Source organism: Prinia subflava, chromosome 10 (assembly GCF_021018805.1).
Source record: "Prinia subflava isolate CZ2003 ecotype Zambia chromosome 10, Cam_Psub_1.2, whole genome shotgun sequence".
Lineage (NCBI taxonomy): Eukaryota > Metazoa > Chordata > Aves > Passeriformes > Cisticolidae > Prinia > Prinia subflava.
The window spans coordinates 26,485,357-26,502,748 of NC_086256.1; the positions used below are offsets into that span (position 1 = coordinate 26,485,357).

General features: G+C 41.0%; 1 protein-coding gene across 4 annotated transcripts in view; it reads left to right on the plus strand.

Annotated features, from left to right (window-relative positions):
- The window catches only part of RABGAP1L (RAB GTPase activating protein 1 like), a 225,142-nt gene that overhangs the window by 138,269 nt on the left and 69,481 nt on the right, over positions 1-17,392 (plus strand). For all 4 annotated transcript variants that reach the window (XM_063406533.1, XM_063406532.1, XM_063406535.1 and 1 more), the window contains 3 exons: positions 350-475; positions 1,857-2,000; positions 13,922-13,963. In XM_063406533.1, coding sequence (XP_063262603.1) covers positions 350-475; positions 1,857-2,000; positions 13,922-13,963 — 312 coding nt within the window. The remainder of the gene's footprint in view (positions 1-349; positions 476-1,856; positions 2,001-13,921; positions 13,964-17,392) is intronic.

A 17,392-nucleotide genomic window follows, 5' to 3' on the forward strand; every position in this document is an offset into this window, starting at 1 on the left:
TATATGCCTGAGAGTTGTGTACTGGTTGATCTCATGGCTGTTTGACAGAAAGAATGCTGCTGACAGTTGTGCTGCTGTAGGGCTGTAGACACACATGAACCTGTGATATGATCCCACAGTTTCTTCAAAGAGGCCCTTACAGAGCCAAATCCAGGTGCTCATCAGGGAGAATAGTCCCACTGAGATTTTAGTTGGTTAATTCAGCATTCACAGTACTTGGCTGAAAGTTTTAATACATCCCTGGTTCTGAATTTATTGTGCATAAGGTGTTTAAGTATGTGTGCCTGTGTAAGGTGTGTCCAGCCTCAGCTCAGTTTCTAACCTTATTTTTGTGTATTTTTCCAAACAGATGCCAGAGGAGCAGGCATTCTGTGTATTTGTGAAAATAATGTATGACTATGGCTTGAGGGACCTCTACAGAAATAACTTTGAAGATCTCCATTGCAAATTTTTCCAGCTGGAGAAGTTAATCCAGGTGGGGCCGGAGTAACAAATTCTGCTTTGATTTGTTTCATAAATAGAAATATGGACATGCATAAGAGATTATTAATGCTTTGCTTCCAAAAGCTATTGGACAACAAAATCCCCTCTCCTTTTAGAGGTGGGGTAAAGCAAAGCAGGGAAATTTAATAACTGAATTCAGACATCATGGGTCAGATTTGCTGCTAGTTTCTTTTGTCTCTGATAAACCATTTCTGCAGCTAATCTTTGTACCCAAGCAGAGCAGGTATTTGCCTTTCCCCCTCCTCTCTTTGCTTGCTCCCTCTCTGTTTCTGATGCTGTTGGAGAGAATGTCTCTGTGCTGTTAGACCAGTGTATCCCTTGGGCTGTCTCCATCAGTGTCCTACTCCCCATGAATTATGGTGGTGTTAAGAGGTCAGGCAAATGAGGACATCCTGATGATTATGAAATACCAATCAAGTGTGGAGCACTGGGCAGGTTTTACTGCCTCTTCCAAGACTCTGCTCTTTTCAGGTGGAATTATTTCATCGAGCAGTTTACCATAACTGAGGGGCTGCAAATGTTATATATTGTTGTTCTGACTAATGAGGAATTCCTGATAGTTCATTAAGCCCTGCCCTTGTGTTGGCACGTGAAAAGCTGCTTGCTGAAGTCAGTTCTCACTGATAACTGTAGGTACCTCTGTGGGATACACTGAAACCCAACAAAATAGAGTACTGTTAATTTAATGGTATTTCTTCAGATGTAAAATTGGGCATATTTCATACTTGATGGAGTGAAATACTAATTAATGTGATACTTGAGCATATGATCTTCTCAATATTTACTTACATCCACAAAGATTTTTGTTAACACACAAAACAGATTTTATTAACAAATACACTTTATTAAATGACAGTGTCATCACAGGTCAGTAGGATTTTCTGTGTTATTCTGTGTTGCTTGTATGTGCTCCTAGTTAGAGCAATGGTCTGATGGAGTTGTGTGCTCTGTTGTTTTCAAGCTCTGCAAAGTGATCTGGCTCCAGTAGCCATTGGGTTTTGTAGCAGAAGTATTTATAACAAGACACAGCAAAGGAATAACTTAAAAATATACACCCTGACAGATTCTACAACTGCTCTGCCTTTTCCACTGTTGAAGGTGCTGTAATTTCTCAGTATAGTCTCAGTATGTTCTTCGAAACTGTGATAGAATCCACTGTGGATATCTCACTAAAAACTGTAACCATGGGCACTGAAATTTAGCAAGAAACATCTTCATTGCTCAAAAGAAGCCAGGCTTTCATTTTGTTGTGTTTTTTGGTATTTAGCAACTCTGGTCTTTACTGGAAGTATGGATAAAGAACTCAAATTAATGAGTAACACTGAAACATTTGATTTTTTCCTTTATTCCAGGAGCAGTTGCCAGACTTGCACAGCCATTTCTCAGACCTCAATTTGGAAGCTCACATGTATGCATCCCAGTGGTTCCTCACTCTTTTTACTGCCAAGTTTCCACTCTGCATGGTCTTCCACATCATTGACTTACTACTCTGTGAGGTAAAAATAATATTGAACCAGAAATTTGCTCCTCCACTCCATCAATGTTTCTTCTTGTTTTATTTCGTTTTGTTGAAATCCTTTACTGCTTAATTATAAAATGGATGTAACTGAGTTATGTAGAAACCATGGTTATAGTGAACAGAAGATGTTCAGTGAAACACTGGCTTGGTTTTAAAATTAGAACTGTGGATTGCCTCATGTTTTTGCTGGGGGGTCTAATTAAGAATATCTGCACACATCTGTTTTTATTTAATTTCTTAAATGATTATTCAGAGTTAGCAATTGTCATTTCCTGAAGACACCTGGTAAGGGAAGCTCTCCAGGTGTCCTGGTTCAGAGAGCCCACAGACAGAAAGGGTGGTGCTGCTTGCTTTGGTGGCCTGGTATTAAACAAAGAGTGAGGAGGGCCAAACACACAACTGAAGGAAACTCCTTCCTTTTGCTTTTTTCCCTGCTATTCCAGCTAGGAACTTGCTACTCCACATACAGTGTGTGTCTGTGTTGTAGATATATCTGCACTTTCTTCTAAAAGCAGTCAGAAGAGGGTGGTAATCTAGATTATTTATTTTGCTAAAATACCAGTCCTTCCTTTGGTCAGAGCATCCATGGCATTACACCTGCTTTTAAACTTGTCACTCCAATTTCAAAGGGTCACAAATGTGAAAATAAATAGATAAATAAAATATTTGATTATTTTAAATGGTGAAGGCTTCATGAGTATGAAGCACTGTTGACTCTAGTTCATTTTATAAATTTTTATTGTGAAGTATTTTCTCTGAGAATCTTCAGGCTTGCTGCACATGCCTGGTAGGATTCAGTCCTTGAGATTATTTCTTATTCTGCATTTTGGTGCTCAGTTATCAAAGCAAGGTAGGGAGATATTTGCCATGTTTATCTCAGTGTGTCTGAAGCAATCGTGGTGGGAAAGAAGGTGAAAATCCAAGGTGAAATCCAAGGAGAAAGTAAGAGTGAGACATTAGAACATGCTAGGGAAAGGGAAACTTGTTAGTGTTTGTGGAGGGTAATCACACACAGCTAAAGGAGACTTTTGTATTACAGCTAAAAATAAACCAGAAAGAGCAAGAAAATTTATTTTCAAGAGAGAAGATCCATACAGACATCTTGAGAAAGAGTGGGGCAATGTGGAGACAACATCCTGAGGCACCAGTGTGGGCTATCAGAAAAATGCTCCTGAGATTCAGGAGTCAACCACTCCCAAGTAACAGGCAGCTCTGAGAATTTGTGGGAATGGCATAGATTAAAGTCATATTAAAATAAAAATCGAGTTGGCCCTCATTAGACAGCAAGTCACTTCTGTAGATGTCTGGCCACAGGCAGAACCAGGAAGAATCATTCCTTGGCAGAGGACTGAAGCCTCTGGAAGGAGTTAGGGAGGAAATCAAAACATTTTTTTCTGCATTAAATTGTTCCTTACTTTATCTCTGAACAACCAGCATGCTGGTAATTCTGGCAACTGGAAGGAGAAAACACTGTGTCAGCTGCTTACACTAAACATATTCTGCAGAAAACATCCCCAGAAAAGCAAGAAGCCTTTGAAGTGAATTGTCTTAAGTTTTTAAAAACAGGCTTCCAGCCTTCTCCTTAATTTGCCATAGACACAGATGAATTTTAAATACCCTTCAAGTTCCTGATCTGTGCTTTCTCCACATCCTTGTCCTGTCTGTGGTTACAAAATGTTTGCATTCCTTGCAACTCTTATAGGAAAGAAAAAATTAAGGCAAGAAAACCATTTAAAACCATTGCTGAATGCATCCTGCCAACTAATAATTTTAAGAGAGCCTCTCTGGTCACCTTGAAAATATCAGAATTATGGGTGAACAATTTGTGTCTGGGAATAGCTGGTCTCTAGAGGTCCCTTCCAACCCCAACCATTCAGTGATTCCATGTCCAGCAAGAGTTTCTGTACTGGCTTGGGTTTTTGATTTTGGATTGTGGCTGGAAGAGTGAAATCAGTCCTTGCAGATACTCAACTTTCAATCCAGAGAGGAAAAATACCTGTTGGAAGTGCTGCAATTTCCCAGCTAACCAGGGAGGCACAGTGGAGCAATAGCCCAAGCTGAGGATGGAACTCCTGAGCAGAGGCATAACTGTGAAAAAGGAGCTAAAGTTATGGTGGGAATTAAGTTTTGCAGAGAAATTTTTAAAATCCCATCAGAGTGAGTGTCACTACAATCAAGGTCTTCTCATCATTCTCATATGAAATATTGCTTCAGTGCAGTTTTATGTAAATTTGCACAAATTTGGGATTTGCCATGGTTTCTGTGTGACTGAGTTATTTTATTCTGTTGTCTTCTTGCCACCCTTTATTATTATTATTATTTTTTAAGTTGTCACCAGGCTGCTGAAGATGTGAATATACCCTCCAAATTACTCCAATTTCTAGTGGTCTTAGAATATTGCCTGAGTAGTTCTGGGGTGGAATCTGTCACCCATCCCCATGTAGAAACAAAATATTTTGGAATTCTTTTTCTTCCCTGTGACAGAAGCTTGAAGAGAATTTTGGGCTTCCAGACAGATACACCACCACAGTGCCGTGGTCCCTTTTATAAGGCTCAGCTGCTTGTAATAAAAACACAAACCTGAAAGTTTTAATGTGATTACAGCAAACTGTTAGGCCTGGAGATCTTTCTACAACATTCCTTTGAGCTGCCTGTGGCTGCTGCTTCATTTGGCTTTTCCTTTTTGCTATTTCTGTTTGCATTGAAGAACGTTTTTGTTGATGAAACGCAGAGTTGTATTTGGACTTGTCAGTCTTCTCTGTCAATATGACATGATGTTATTGAACACTGCACAAGCCTGCTTTGTCTTGCTGTCTCTTTTTGTTTTATTTTAGGTTATTTATTTAAAGTCATGCTCAGAAATAGCAATTCAGCTAGGTAAAGCTCTTGTCACTCAGAGCTGTCCCCAGTGCAATAGCTACACCGAGGCTGTGCTACAGAATAGCAAACAGCCGACATTTCACTTCATTTTGTGTTTTAAACGCCTCGATTTCCAATGAAAATATTTGTTTTAAAAACACTAAATCAATGACCTTCAGCAGGCATTTAGAAGAGCAAAACAACCCAAACCAGTTGGCAGATAATCCGTAAGCGTTTTTAAAATTGTCGTGATTTTTTCTGCTTAAAAAAGAGGTTTTTTAACCTTTTGTGATCTATACAGTGCTGCCAAAACTAAAGGAGGTGCAGAGCTCAAGCTGTCATTCCATTATTAGCTGAGAATTTTGAAACACTATGGGTAACCTCCATTTTAGGTTGATCTGGCATTCAGTTTTGGGGAATATAAAATACTTAATGACAATACTTCTCTCCTTTTAGGGAACTTGCAAAACCTCTCCTGCACGCCGCCCTTCCTGGGCTGGCACAGATAGTTGTTTATTTTAGTGTAAAAATACATAATTTGACTACTAAGTTAACAGATTGACTTCTAAGCTGCCATTCTGGCTGCATCATGACTGGATACAAAGGGATGCAGCTGATTATCAGTTTTGAATATGAAATTATGTAATGTTTATTAATTTAGCTAATAGCAAAGAAGGGAAAGTGCCTTTCACAGGAACACACAGCACAATGCAAGAAGGGGGAATGGAAAGCCAGGATACCATCGCTGCTTGGCCTTTATTTATCAACTGTTGCTTTGAATATTGCATAAAGTATTTTTTATAATCGATTTTGAGAAATTCTCTGTTACAATGAAGGCTGAGAAGTGTCTTTAAAATCTTTTAAAATTTGAACAACGCAGTGCTGGTAAGTGAACATTACTGATAGTTAAAATGTGGCACCACATTGTGGAGATACAGTTATTGGGAGCACTCCTTGGGAAGGAAACATTGAAAATCAGAGCAGACTCCCGAGTATTGACGGTGCAGATTTGATTTCTGTCTTGAGTGTGTCTTGCTGGGGATGGATGTGCCAGGAAACGCCGTCTGGTGCCGCTCAGGGCTGGGCGGCCCCGCGCCGGCGCCGGCTGACGAGGAGGGACCATAACTGCCTGCTATTTTCTATCTGTCACTGTCACATACTTCTGTGATGCCTGCAAAGAGCTGAGAAGGAACAGATTAACATTTCCATTTATTAAACTTCCTCAGGAATCGAGTCAAGAACAAGCCCACTTCCTCTGTAAATCGGTGCTGGGATGAAATGTGAATTAAATAAAAGGTTGTGCACAGTTGTTTATCTTTTGTAGATCTATAGGGAAAGAACAGTTGAACTTCTTGGACTTTTTTATTGCCATGTTTCTGCAATTGTTAACATTTCTAGTTACAAATATTTTAAGAAATCGTACAAAACAGAAGAATGCTGTTGCTGGAAATAAAATCTCTTATAGTAACAGCATATTACAAGCTTAAATTCTGAGAAGGCATAGATCTGTGCTGGAGCTGTCTGCATTATTTCAGTATAATTTATCAGAGTGAAGTCAATGTCATACATGTCACTTGGAAAAGGCCAGGAGCCATCTGTTTGTTTTCCTTGTAGGAATACAGGCAAATAAATTTGGGCATTTAGACTGTGTCTGTCCTGCTGCCCAATCCCTTTGCATCAGGCCTGCTGGAGAGCTGAGTCTTGCTGCTGTCCTTATCAGCTGCTCTTTTTCATGTAAAGAGACTGGAAAGGATTTCTTTCCCAGACTGCTATAATTAGCTTTTAATTATTTGGAAGAAAGAGAATAGGTTTTCTCAGACTCCAGATGGATGACTAGAATTTGAATGTGGCTGTCCAGTGGTGATGCTGGGCTGCTGCATTCGAGGATCTGCTGACATGTCAACCATCACGATCTCGTTTGTTGCAGAAGTGGGAGGTCTGCAATGGAGATAACCTCAGGTTTACTAGACCCAGATGTTGGCTTTTGTGTAGTTAGATGAGTTATTTAAATCCAAAGGAAAAGTAATTTTAGCCTAATTCATCTGATGATCTATCTGCAGCTGTAATCTGCTGTGGGGGCTTTTGAGCACTAGAATAGAAATGAACGTAAAAAGAAAGAAGGAAGGGTGTAGGATTTGATTGTGTGTGTGCTGCATGAAGAACTTCTTAAAGCTTTGGGATGTGTGTGTTTAAAACATTCAGATTATGATGATAAACTATTCTAAGTTCTTTTCAGAGTGAAGGTTACAAGCAGTATAAGGTGTTTGCATGTAAAATTCAGTCAAGAGCAGAAATGCTGGAGGTGTGTAATACCATGGTGTGTATTGCCATGGGGACCAGGGACAGAGAACATTCTAACAGAGTTTATAATTCAGGCTTGGACCAAGGACAAGAGTGTTTTAATAGAGAATGGAATCTGAGAGGTTCTAGGAGAGGGCTTAGCATAACCCTTGACTCAAGATTGTCCAGCTGTTCTGCAAACATCCATAATTTATGTATCTTCCACTCATGGCTGCTGCTTGTTTATCCCCAAAATAACAAGGCTGATGATAAAAGCTCAGCATGAGCAAAGGAAAAACAGTCTTACAGCAGTCTGCAATCCAAGATAACTTATGAGAACAGAAGGTACCTTTTGGGTGATGTTGATAAATTTTGTGGTCCTCAACGTTGAGGCTGCTTCTGTTTCAGAAAATGTTCTAAGATCTGGGTGGAAAAGGGACCAAGGTTGAGTGATCAGTTTGAATGACCTCAGTTGGGCCTTGGAGGGGTGACACTTCTAATGCCATGTTCACACTGTGTCTCTGAATTACTTCCCCATTGCTCGTGAAATATTTTAGCCACCTGCTAGTTGATGTTCACTTGGTTGTTTTTTCTAGGAATACAGTAAATTTCCATAATGCTTACTTAACACTAGTGCCATCTGCTGTATTGGAATAGCAGCATATCCTAAACAGTCTTGGCAGGATTCAAAAACACTTTGGAAGTAACTGAAGGAAAGTATCATAAATGGGAGAGTGATATTCTGTGAGCAAACCCAGGAAGCTGAGCTAATTTGGGAAATGTTTTTAAAGAAGAGAGTAGTGCGGTCTGCCTGTGCTGAAACACTTTCACTGTGCTGAAACCTGGGCCATGGCAGGGAGAGGGAGAGGGAGAGGGAGAGGGAGAGGATGAGGAGTAACTCTGGGAAGAAGATCAGAGGGAGTACAGGGAGGCAGATGCTGATTTAGTGGGCACATGTATTTTTCTTTGTGGTGTGTGAGCACAGGTAGAGGGGGAACGAGGCACAGCTCTCGTTCAAGAGATATTCTGAACCCCTCTCTTCATCTGCTCTCATGAAAATCGGAATCTGGAAGATTGCTTCTCCTCTGAGCACATCTAAGAGCCATTCCCTGTTTCCAAACCACAGCTGGAGGACCTGTCTTACCTAAAGAGATGAGACCTCTCCTTCTCTCCTTGTGTGTGAGAACACCCTTGGTGCCTAGTCTGGATTTAGCCCCTTCCTTTGTCTCCCTGTATTAATCAGTTTTGGGAAAAGCGACAGAAATGTCTTAACCCCCTGCAATTTAAAGCTTTGCAAACCAGAAATGTAGAGCTAGTGTGTGGCTTGGCTGACAAATGCTGCTAGCCCATAATCAGTTGCTGATGAATTAGGAATGTATCACTGCAGAAACACCTCATGCAAGGGAGCAGTTTGATATGAGGAAAAGACTTAAAATTCTGTGGCCGTAATTTTCATTCTTTGCAAACAGTCACAGAAGGTGGAGAGGAAAAAAAATGGTAATCTCACAGCAGCCTCTACCTTTATTCAGCCACAGCAATATCTCAGCAGCAAAGGATATGAAAACCACCCAAAACATGCAAAGATTAACTCCTGAATCCCATTTATTTCTATTAAAAGCAACCAAACAACCCAAATTTCATGTGAAATCATATTAGTACATGTTCATGGTTGCTTGATACTTACTGTGTGCTGTTTTATGCTGCAAAATACAAAAAAGTGACACAAATCAATACAGAATCCCCTGGCATTGTTTTTGCCGTCTCCCTGGTACCTGCTTCTCTAATAGTTCAATTGGTTTTGATTGGGTGTGTGTATTTTTCATGGAATTGTAGGATCAGGGGGAATTTCTGTGTTTTCTCCTTTGCTGTGTTGTAGCTTTTCCTGGTGGAAAAGGCAATGTACTATTGTACAGGCAATGGATACAGAGTCACTGGGGAAGCCCAGCCTGAGAACTCGACTGTGCTCATACGTTAGCAGTAAGATCTCTTTGTAATTTGTGTTTTGTTTGATCTTTTTCTTCACTAAGAAATATTTCTGTATCTTGTTTACACAAAACCTGCTAATTCGTGTTGTGCCTTATTTGAACAAGAGTTTTAACCTCTTTTTTCCTTTAGTCATCTTGTCATTGAGCTAGAATAAATGTACAAGCCACACAAACTCTGCCTAAAAGATGTTAATTAACGTGCATGCCCTGCACTGCTTACAAAGAGAGGTTTGAGCTTCAGACCATATATTCATCTTGTCAGCAAAACAAAGACATTTGTGACATTCCTAAAGTTTATTGTGTGTTCTCAACGTGTTAGAGTTGCCAAGTAATTGTTTTGCTGGAAACCATCCAAAACATAAATAAAATTTTAATTCTCCTTTCGAGTCTGTAACCCCAATTAGCCTCTGTAGCTCCTTTGAAAGACTGTGCAACTGAACACATAATTATGGAACACTTTGGAATTATGAAACAATGCCAAGTTAACTTCAGTTGAATAGCTAGTCTCCCTTGAAAGAAAGGAAAATTCAGTTACTAGAAAGCTGGAAGAGATTCGTGTGGGACTTGAGACTTCTCAGCCCTTGAGGAGGTGCTTAGTTGACTCTTGTGTCTGTCTTTTTACCTGATGCTGAACTTTAGAAATATTTTATCAGTACCTTCATTGTTTCATTTTACGTGTCATGCATATCTAGAGGGAAAAAATACCAATAAGGACATTGATGAATTAAATTTCCTTTTTATTTTAGAAGATATTCACTTCCTTTTGTTAGTGAAAAGGGTGCCAAGGGTATTGCTGTGTAACCAGAGGAAGGTCTGTCAGGGCATCTGGGTTGGAGAGGGAGAGATGCTAATATTGAATATAGCCTATCTTCTCGTGAGGCTTCAATCGTTAAACAGAAGCTTTAAAACTGGAGAGAAATTCTAAAGTCATCCCCAGTGCAAAAGTTGTCCAGATAAACATGAATAAATTGTTCAGCCTCACTCAGCTCTGTGCTTGGCTGTTGAATTTTGCTCATTGCAAATATTGGTTTGCTGCCCCTTGCCTTCCTTTTTTCCGGCCTCTGGGCAGATTTGGTGGGTCAGATGAGTAAATGTTCCTCCTCCCTTCAGCAGGAAGGCACAGCAGCCTTTCTGTCACAGAGATCTCACTGAATGCAAACTGACTCCCACAGAATCGCATCTTTACCACTCTCAGTCTGTTCTTTGTTCCCAGCCTCCTTTTCAGGCCCTTTCAAAAGTCATCTTGTTTCAGAGTGCAGAGGGACTCAAAGGGAGGACTCTTCAAAGAGGCTTCTATTTGCAGAGGGAATCTTGGCTTTGGAGGGAGTTAAGGAACTGGGAAAAGCTCTCCCTAGACTAGAGTTAACATCGTAGGATTTCCATTTGCTTTCAGCCAGTCTTCATTGCAGTGCACATGAGAGTTTCACTGGTTTGCCCATGAGAACATCACCTCCAGCCAGGGTTGGAAATCAGGGGTTGCTTGACATGCAGGTCAAAGAAGCAGATGATTCTGTGCAGCACAATCCTTATGAATTAAATGGGGACTTCCTGGATGGTGTGTTTATCCCAGGACCAGGAGGTGTGAAGGGCTCTTCTGCTGAATTGTGTTTGTTCTTCTGGAGTAAGTTCTGCTGTAGAGCAGAGCATGTCTGTAAAGCATGGATGGTCAGTGGGGCAGTCAGCAGGAGCTGTAAGGAGTCGAAATATGGCACAAACTCCAGCATTCTCCCTTTGCTGACCCTTACCTTACCTTACACATCCATTTCTCTGAGCTGGGCTTGTTCTTTCTCCAAAACTCCTGAGTTTCATGAGCTCTCCTAAAGTTCTCTAGGCCTCTACACAAGCTTAAGAGGGTCCTTAAATAATACCTGACTGTGTGACACATGATGATAAACCCCTCACCATTCCTGTGCTCTTACCAGTTCTTGTTTTTAAGTGTATCATTTAATTTTTGTCTGTTCTATATTTTTAAAAGTATTAGGTAATTATGAACAACTTTCACACATGCAAATCTTTTAATCTCAGGATGAGATCTGCATGATATTATAGTGTTGTGGTTTCAACAAGGCAGTGACCATACCAGACACAAAAATAACCCCAAAAAATCCCCAACAAAACAACAAACCAGACATGGGATAAAAACCATCCCCAAGACATACAGCATTTATTTCAAAATGCCTAGTTAAGCATATGACCTTTGGTTTTAAAAAGTAATTATCAAAAGCTCATTTCATATGGGCTCCCTTCTCTTTCTCCCTCATGGGTGATTTGTATGTACTCCCGCATTTCCATTATAAAATTGCTGGAGGGATATTGCCACCAATGATTTATATGTCTGGTGCACTTCGGTATTTTCGGTCTTTCTTCTAAAATAGCTGAAGAAGCTTAAGCTGAAGCTTATAAATCACTGTGTGGTAAATTAAGTAGGGTTTTAAATAAGAGATTGTGGCAAAATGAGCTGAGCCTTCTTTTTCATAATCATAATCATTAAACTTGGCTGTGGAAGGACAGTCTTGCATGAATTAGGACAGGAAAGTCCAGCAGGCAGATCAGGGGTTATTGAATGTGTTGTTCAAACATGGGGAAGGTGTTTTGGTGCTTGGAAACCTCGAGCATCCACCCCAGTGCACTCAGGTGTTGGGTGTAGTGGCTGGGCAGGTCCTCGGGGTCAGCATGGAGCTGCAGCAATTGATGCCTCAGCTCTAAAATGTGGTGTTGATTCGGGACTTGGCTCTGCCTTGGGGGAAAGAGGAGGCTGCAGGTGTTCTTCTGTGGCTGGGAGCAGCAGAATGCTGCTCAGGACAGCTGACAGGGAGGTTTGAAGTCATTTCTGGTTCTGATTTTAGGATGCTTGAGCCCTGAAGAAGTCACCTCAAGGAACAGGAGCAGGTCTGTGAGCTGCCCCTTGCTTGGTGGGGCTTAAAAAACAGATGGGGATTCTCAAGGCGGGTAGAAACCTGTATCTGCTGCAATTGCTGTCCATGTGGAGAGTGGTGGTGTAAGAGGAGTACCAGGAGAGAGTTTGATTGTTTTGAATTCAGGAACAGCGTTAGTTACAGGCAGATAAGAAAAAAAAATGGTTAGAAAATAAATGAGAACTGGTGTATGTTTCTTTGTGGTTGTGCCAGAAAATACACAGAACGCTAATTCCTCAGTGGTCCAACTATTAGATGTGGTAGTCTTCCTCATAACAAAACCTGATGAGCTTGTCATGAATAAATTGTGGTGTTTGTGAGAGCTTGTTGATATTTCTCTCAGTTACAGATAGCGTGTTTGTCAGTCTTCTCTGCTAGAGAGTAAAAGTGTGAATGGCATGATTGTGTGTGGAATTAAGGGTTGACTTCGGATTAATATTGGAAATAAACCTGCAAGCACTATGAACTCACTTCACTACTGCTGGAGCTCTGGTATTATCAGTGTCATGACTGGAAGTCACAACCAGACTTCTGTTTTTCCAACATTTCTCAATTAAAACGAAGTACATAAAGCCAAACAACTTGGAATAATTGTTATCCCATTTGGAGGAAGGGTTTCCTAGTGATGAAGCAAGATTCAGTCCTGCTGCAATTGTGACCTCTAGTGGGAAAAACCAGTTTGTTTTCAATGATAATGCAGTGAATTGCAAAGTAATTCAGTGTTGCAATATTCATTATGTCTGATACTGCAGCATTTCCAGGACTCATTAATGGTACAATCCCTTCAAGGCACTGAACTATCGACGTTAAAAATACAATTTAATCCCTAGAAAGCTTCTGTAAAGTCTCAGCACGTTTTTATAAAAGCTGATTTTTATAGAAACATGGTCTCAGGCTTTCAGGAAGAGGACTGGAAACGGATTCAGTTGCAGAAATTGCTTGGAGAACATGGCCTTGTCCAAAGTCTTGTGTTATCCCACAACAATATAATATAATTGCAGTATTACTCTTGTGCAAATCTGTTGAGATGTATCTAGATACCAGCTCTGGGAGCCATTGTAAGAAAAGATTTATCATGCCATTAAACAAGGCAAGAAGATTTGGAAAATATAGTCAAGGAAAACAGTCTGAACACAAAGTACATGGTACAGCAAACGAGAACTGCATATGGTATTTTTCATATTTGGATGAAGACAAAGCTATTTATAATATTAAATGATCAACATATGTAGGCTGTAGACTTTCTTTAATCTTCACATAAATACCTGTTGTCCTTGTATTTCTCAGTGAATGCATTTCTCTACATTTGTGTTTCCAGCTTTTGCAAACCAGCAAGGAACTACTGGACACAGACAGCAGCTGGTTTAGCTTTGGAATAGTTTTGACTTTTGGGTAGATGCAGTGAAAAAAGGTGTCTTGTGTACCTGTGGGGTTGTCTTTGTTCTATTTTGGGGTTTTTTTTACAGCTTGAGCATGAAAGATTGTACCTGATAAATCATAGCTAAGCTTGGTTACTTGGCAAAAATCCTATTACCTGGAATATTTATTACATTTTGTTGATGCCCTGCTCATGACAATATCCTGCACTGTTCCTGAAAGGCAGCATTGCCAGGCACTGGAGCAGTGGCAGGGACAGCCTGGCACATCCACAGCACCTGAGTCCCTCAAGTTCCCCAAAGAATCCTCATCCTCATCCTCCTCTTCCCCAGAGTGGAGTTTGGGAACTGCCTTGGGGCTTCAATGAGGAAAAGGAAGCGTTCCCCAGGGACCTGCAGCACTGGGGTTTGAGGCCATATAATAAGTCTGAAAAGAGGTTTGTATGCTAGGACTGATGGAAGTCTCTTTCTTTTTATTTTCAGGGTATGAACATAATCTTCCATGTGGCTTTGGCTCTTTTAAAGGTAATGAAATTTTTAAATTTCTTTTGTTTTATTAACCTAAAATACTGATTATCTTAATATCATGCCTAAAGGAACAATAATAGTGGGACCTCTGGAGAAAGGAAGTAAGAAGAAATATCCATTTGGGTAGAAGTGTCTTCAGAATTATACTTATGATAGATATGTTTTTATTAAACTTAATTGTATCATAAAGCTTGTGGAACAAGGGATGCAGTCTAAAGATGTAGATGTCTCATGTAATTACTGTTAAGAAAACAATTCCAATTAATTTCACAGCATATCTACTTTGTGTCTGGGTTCTTTTGTATGAAACCTGATTGACTGGTATCAAATATATTTGTGATACTGAGGGAGGAACAGAAATCTCCTCTAATATGGGGAACTTCTGTCTTTGGCCTGGCCACCAAATTTCCCCAAACAAGTAAACCTGTAGTAAGGCACTGGCTGCAGTGAGATGAGCTCAGAGTTAACTTACACTGACCTCCACGAGCTGGCTCCAGCTCAAATCCAGCCCTCAGGCAAGCACACAGGAGGGAATCTGAAATGCCACCTTTGAGTTCAGGGGATATCCCCAGAAATAACTGGGGCTGAAGCTCAGGGGAGGACAAGGTGGCACTCCTGACACACCCACCCCATAACGGGGACACAGAGCAGAACCACGGGACTGCTGCTGGTGGGATTTCCCCATCATTTTCCTAAAAAGAGCAAACAGCCACTGATTGAGTCACTCAGCAATGAGGAATTCTCAGAGATTCGGCTTCTGTGGCACCAAATCCTGTGGCAGAAGTGCTCCACACCAGGAATATCCATCCATGTGCTGCTGTGGACAGAGCAATTGGAAATTTTCAAATGTGTATTTTCACAGAATCATAGCACCCCCTGAGCTGGGACCCAAAGGAGCATTGAGTCCTACCTGAGGGCAGGTGAATTCAGTGTAGGCAGGAGACTGTTCATATCCTTATGGTGAGGAAATGTCCAGAATAACCTGCGTTTTACACAGCTGGTGTGGAAAATGGGGTTGTGATCTCTACCTGAGTGCATGTATTTAATGAACACTCCTATAAATGGGAAATTGTTTTAATTTATCCTTCCAGGGGAGTGCTCCTACACAAATCAAAATCCATAGAAAGGAGGGAGGGAAATGTGTCCTCTTCTCTTCCTGTTCCATGTTTGATTTGCAGCTGTGGGGGCTTGTTAATATTCCAGTTTTCAAGGCCAGTATGAATAATGGGAAATCAGTTAGGTTGTGGCATGATAGTGAGGAAGGGAAGGGAAGAACCCAGCCAACACCCAGCAGGTTTGCTGCCCTCGTGGAAGGAACAGGTTCTGGGAGGAGACAGAGGTACCAACTTAGGGATCCTAAAACTGAAGAAGAAAGAAAAGGGGGGGGTGCTTGCACAGAGCTGCAGATGGCTGACAAGGTTTTCAGGGAAGGAGAACTTAGTTCCATTTAGTTATGAAGAATGGCTTTGGGATCACCTGCTGTACATGTCCTGCTGCTGTGAGAGGGAGGGGTTGAACCAAGGTTAGCAGCAGAAGAACTGTTTAGAAAATACAATTTTGGAAAGAATTCATGGGTGTCATACAGCAAATAATGATTTTTTTTTCCTGCTGAATAATTAGCCCAGTTTCTTTTAACCACAAGTGTTCAGTCTTTTCATTTTATGTGTGACATGTGTGACCCCATGACATGCTGCTTCTCCAATTGAATGTTTCTATTTGGATATTCCAGAGGAAAATTCAATAATGTAATTTGTCACTCTGATTTATGACTATTTTCTGAGTATAAGAGTTGGGTTTCATTCTGCTTGTAGGTAGTTATAGCAGTTCTTCCTGCATGTGTATGCTGTAGCTGCCTGTTCCAGCAGCAATAGAAACTAAATAAATGGTAAAGGAGGTTTAATCCTGAGGAAGTATTTCTATAGTGCAGCCAAAAACAAGTACAAAGAAGATTGAGGTAAAAAAGATAAGATTCTAAGTCAGAAACACTTAAGAGCACAGCTCCACAGTGGCGTGGAGGTGGAGCTGGTGCTCACATACAATTGGATTAGCATTATAATTTGCTTTCAGCAAGAATTGGTCTTGATAGGGAAGAGAATAGTTGAGAACTGAGGTAATTTTTTTCCTATTCAAATGTGTTCATAATCTCTCCTAATCATTAGGAGCAAAGTGATTTAGTGTACTGCTTTTTTCAAGTTACAGAACCTGAACATGCTGCAGAAAAACTGCCTTAAAAACTGTGTTTCACAGCTCTTGTCTGTCTCTGATTCTGGAGCAAAAACAACTCCTAAGCATTTGTTCTTTTTTAAAACAAAGCAATTATTCTCTCATCCACAACCTCTTGGATTATTTTAAATTTGGATAAGGGAATCCTGCATCATTGGAATACTGGAGCCTTTATTGTGTAAATGCCATTTTCCTTGATTCTGGTGAAGTGTGTGCATCCCAATCTCTCACTGCACAGCAATGGAAGAGAATTTTATCTGGAGCTCTCCTGCACTCAGTGCTGTGTCTCACCGTGCAGCTGCTGTGCTCACACTGAGTGCCTGTGAGTTTGGAAATGACAGCGCTGATCTGTGACCAATTGCCTGAGACACCTTGGTGCAGCCATCCTGGGAAAAGAAACATCTGAGACACACAGGGCTCCTTCCTCTTCCCTTCTCCCACATCCTGAGTGTGCCTGGAGCAGTGAATAGCTAGAGGATTAAAGCTCTTAGCTGTGAGAGCCATCGTTTGGGCATTAATGGGATTTATTCCTGCAGAAGATGGCGTTTTTCCTGTACCATCCCAGGGTGGTGCTTCACAGCCTGCTCAGGGCCCCCAGCTGGTGGCACTGCTTTACTCTGGGAATCACTGACCTGCACCACCCAGGGAGGCACCTGAAGGACCCTTCAGGAGCCTGAGCTGGCAGAAATCCTAACTCCTCACCTCTCCTTTTCTGAGCACTGAAAAATGCAGTGAAGCACTGGTGTGTGAAGGGAGCCCCAGTGTGGAAAAGAACAGCATAAAACACTAGATCTAAAATCTGGTGGTTTAAAACAACCCAACAAACAGATTGATATTTTCATTTTAAAAATCCCAATCCCAATGAAGATGATTAATGAGAATAACAGAGAAAAAATACACCCTTCCAGTGCCAGCACACTTCCTAATCCCATGTGTCATCAAGTACTTTGTTTCTCTGCTGGAAATCAAAAGCATTAAAAGCCTCACATATGCTAAGAAAAAGAAATAAATTGTAAGCTTTCTGTCCTATTTTAGTATTTCATAGAATCATAGAATGTCCTGAGCTGGGAGGGACCCCCAAGAACCATCAAAGTCCTGTCCCTGTCCCTGCACAGACACCCCAACAATCCACCCTGTTCATCCCTGGGAGCGTTGTCCAAACGCTCCTGGAGCTCTGGCAGCCTTGGGGCTGTGCCCATTCCC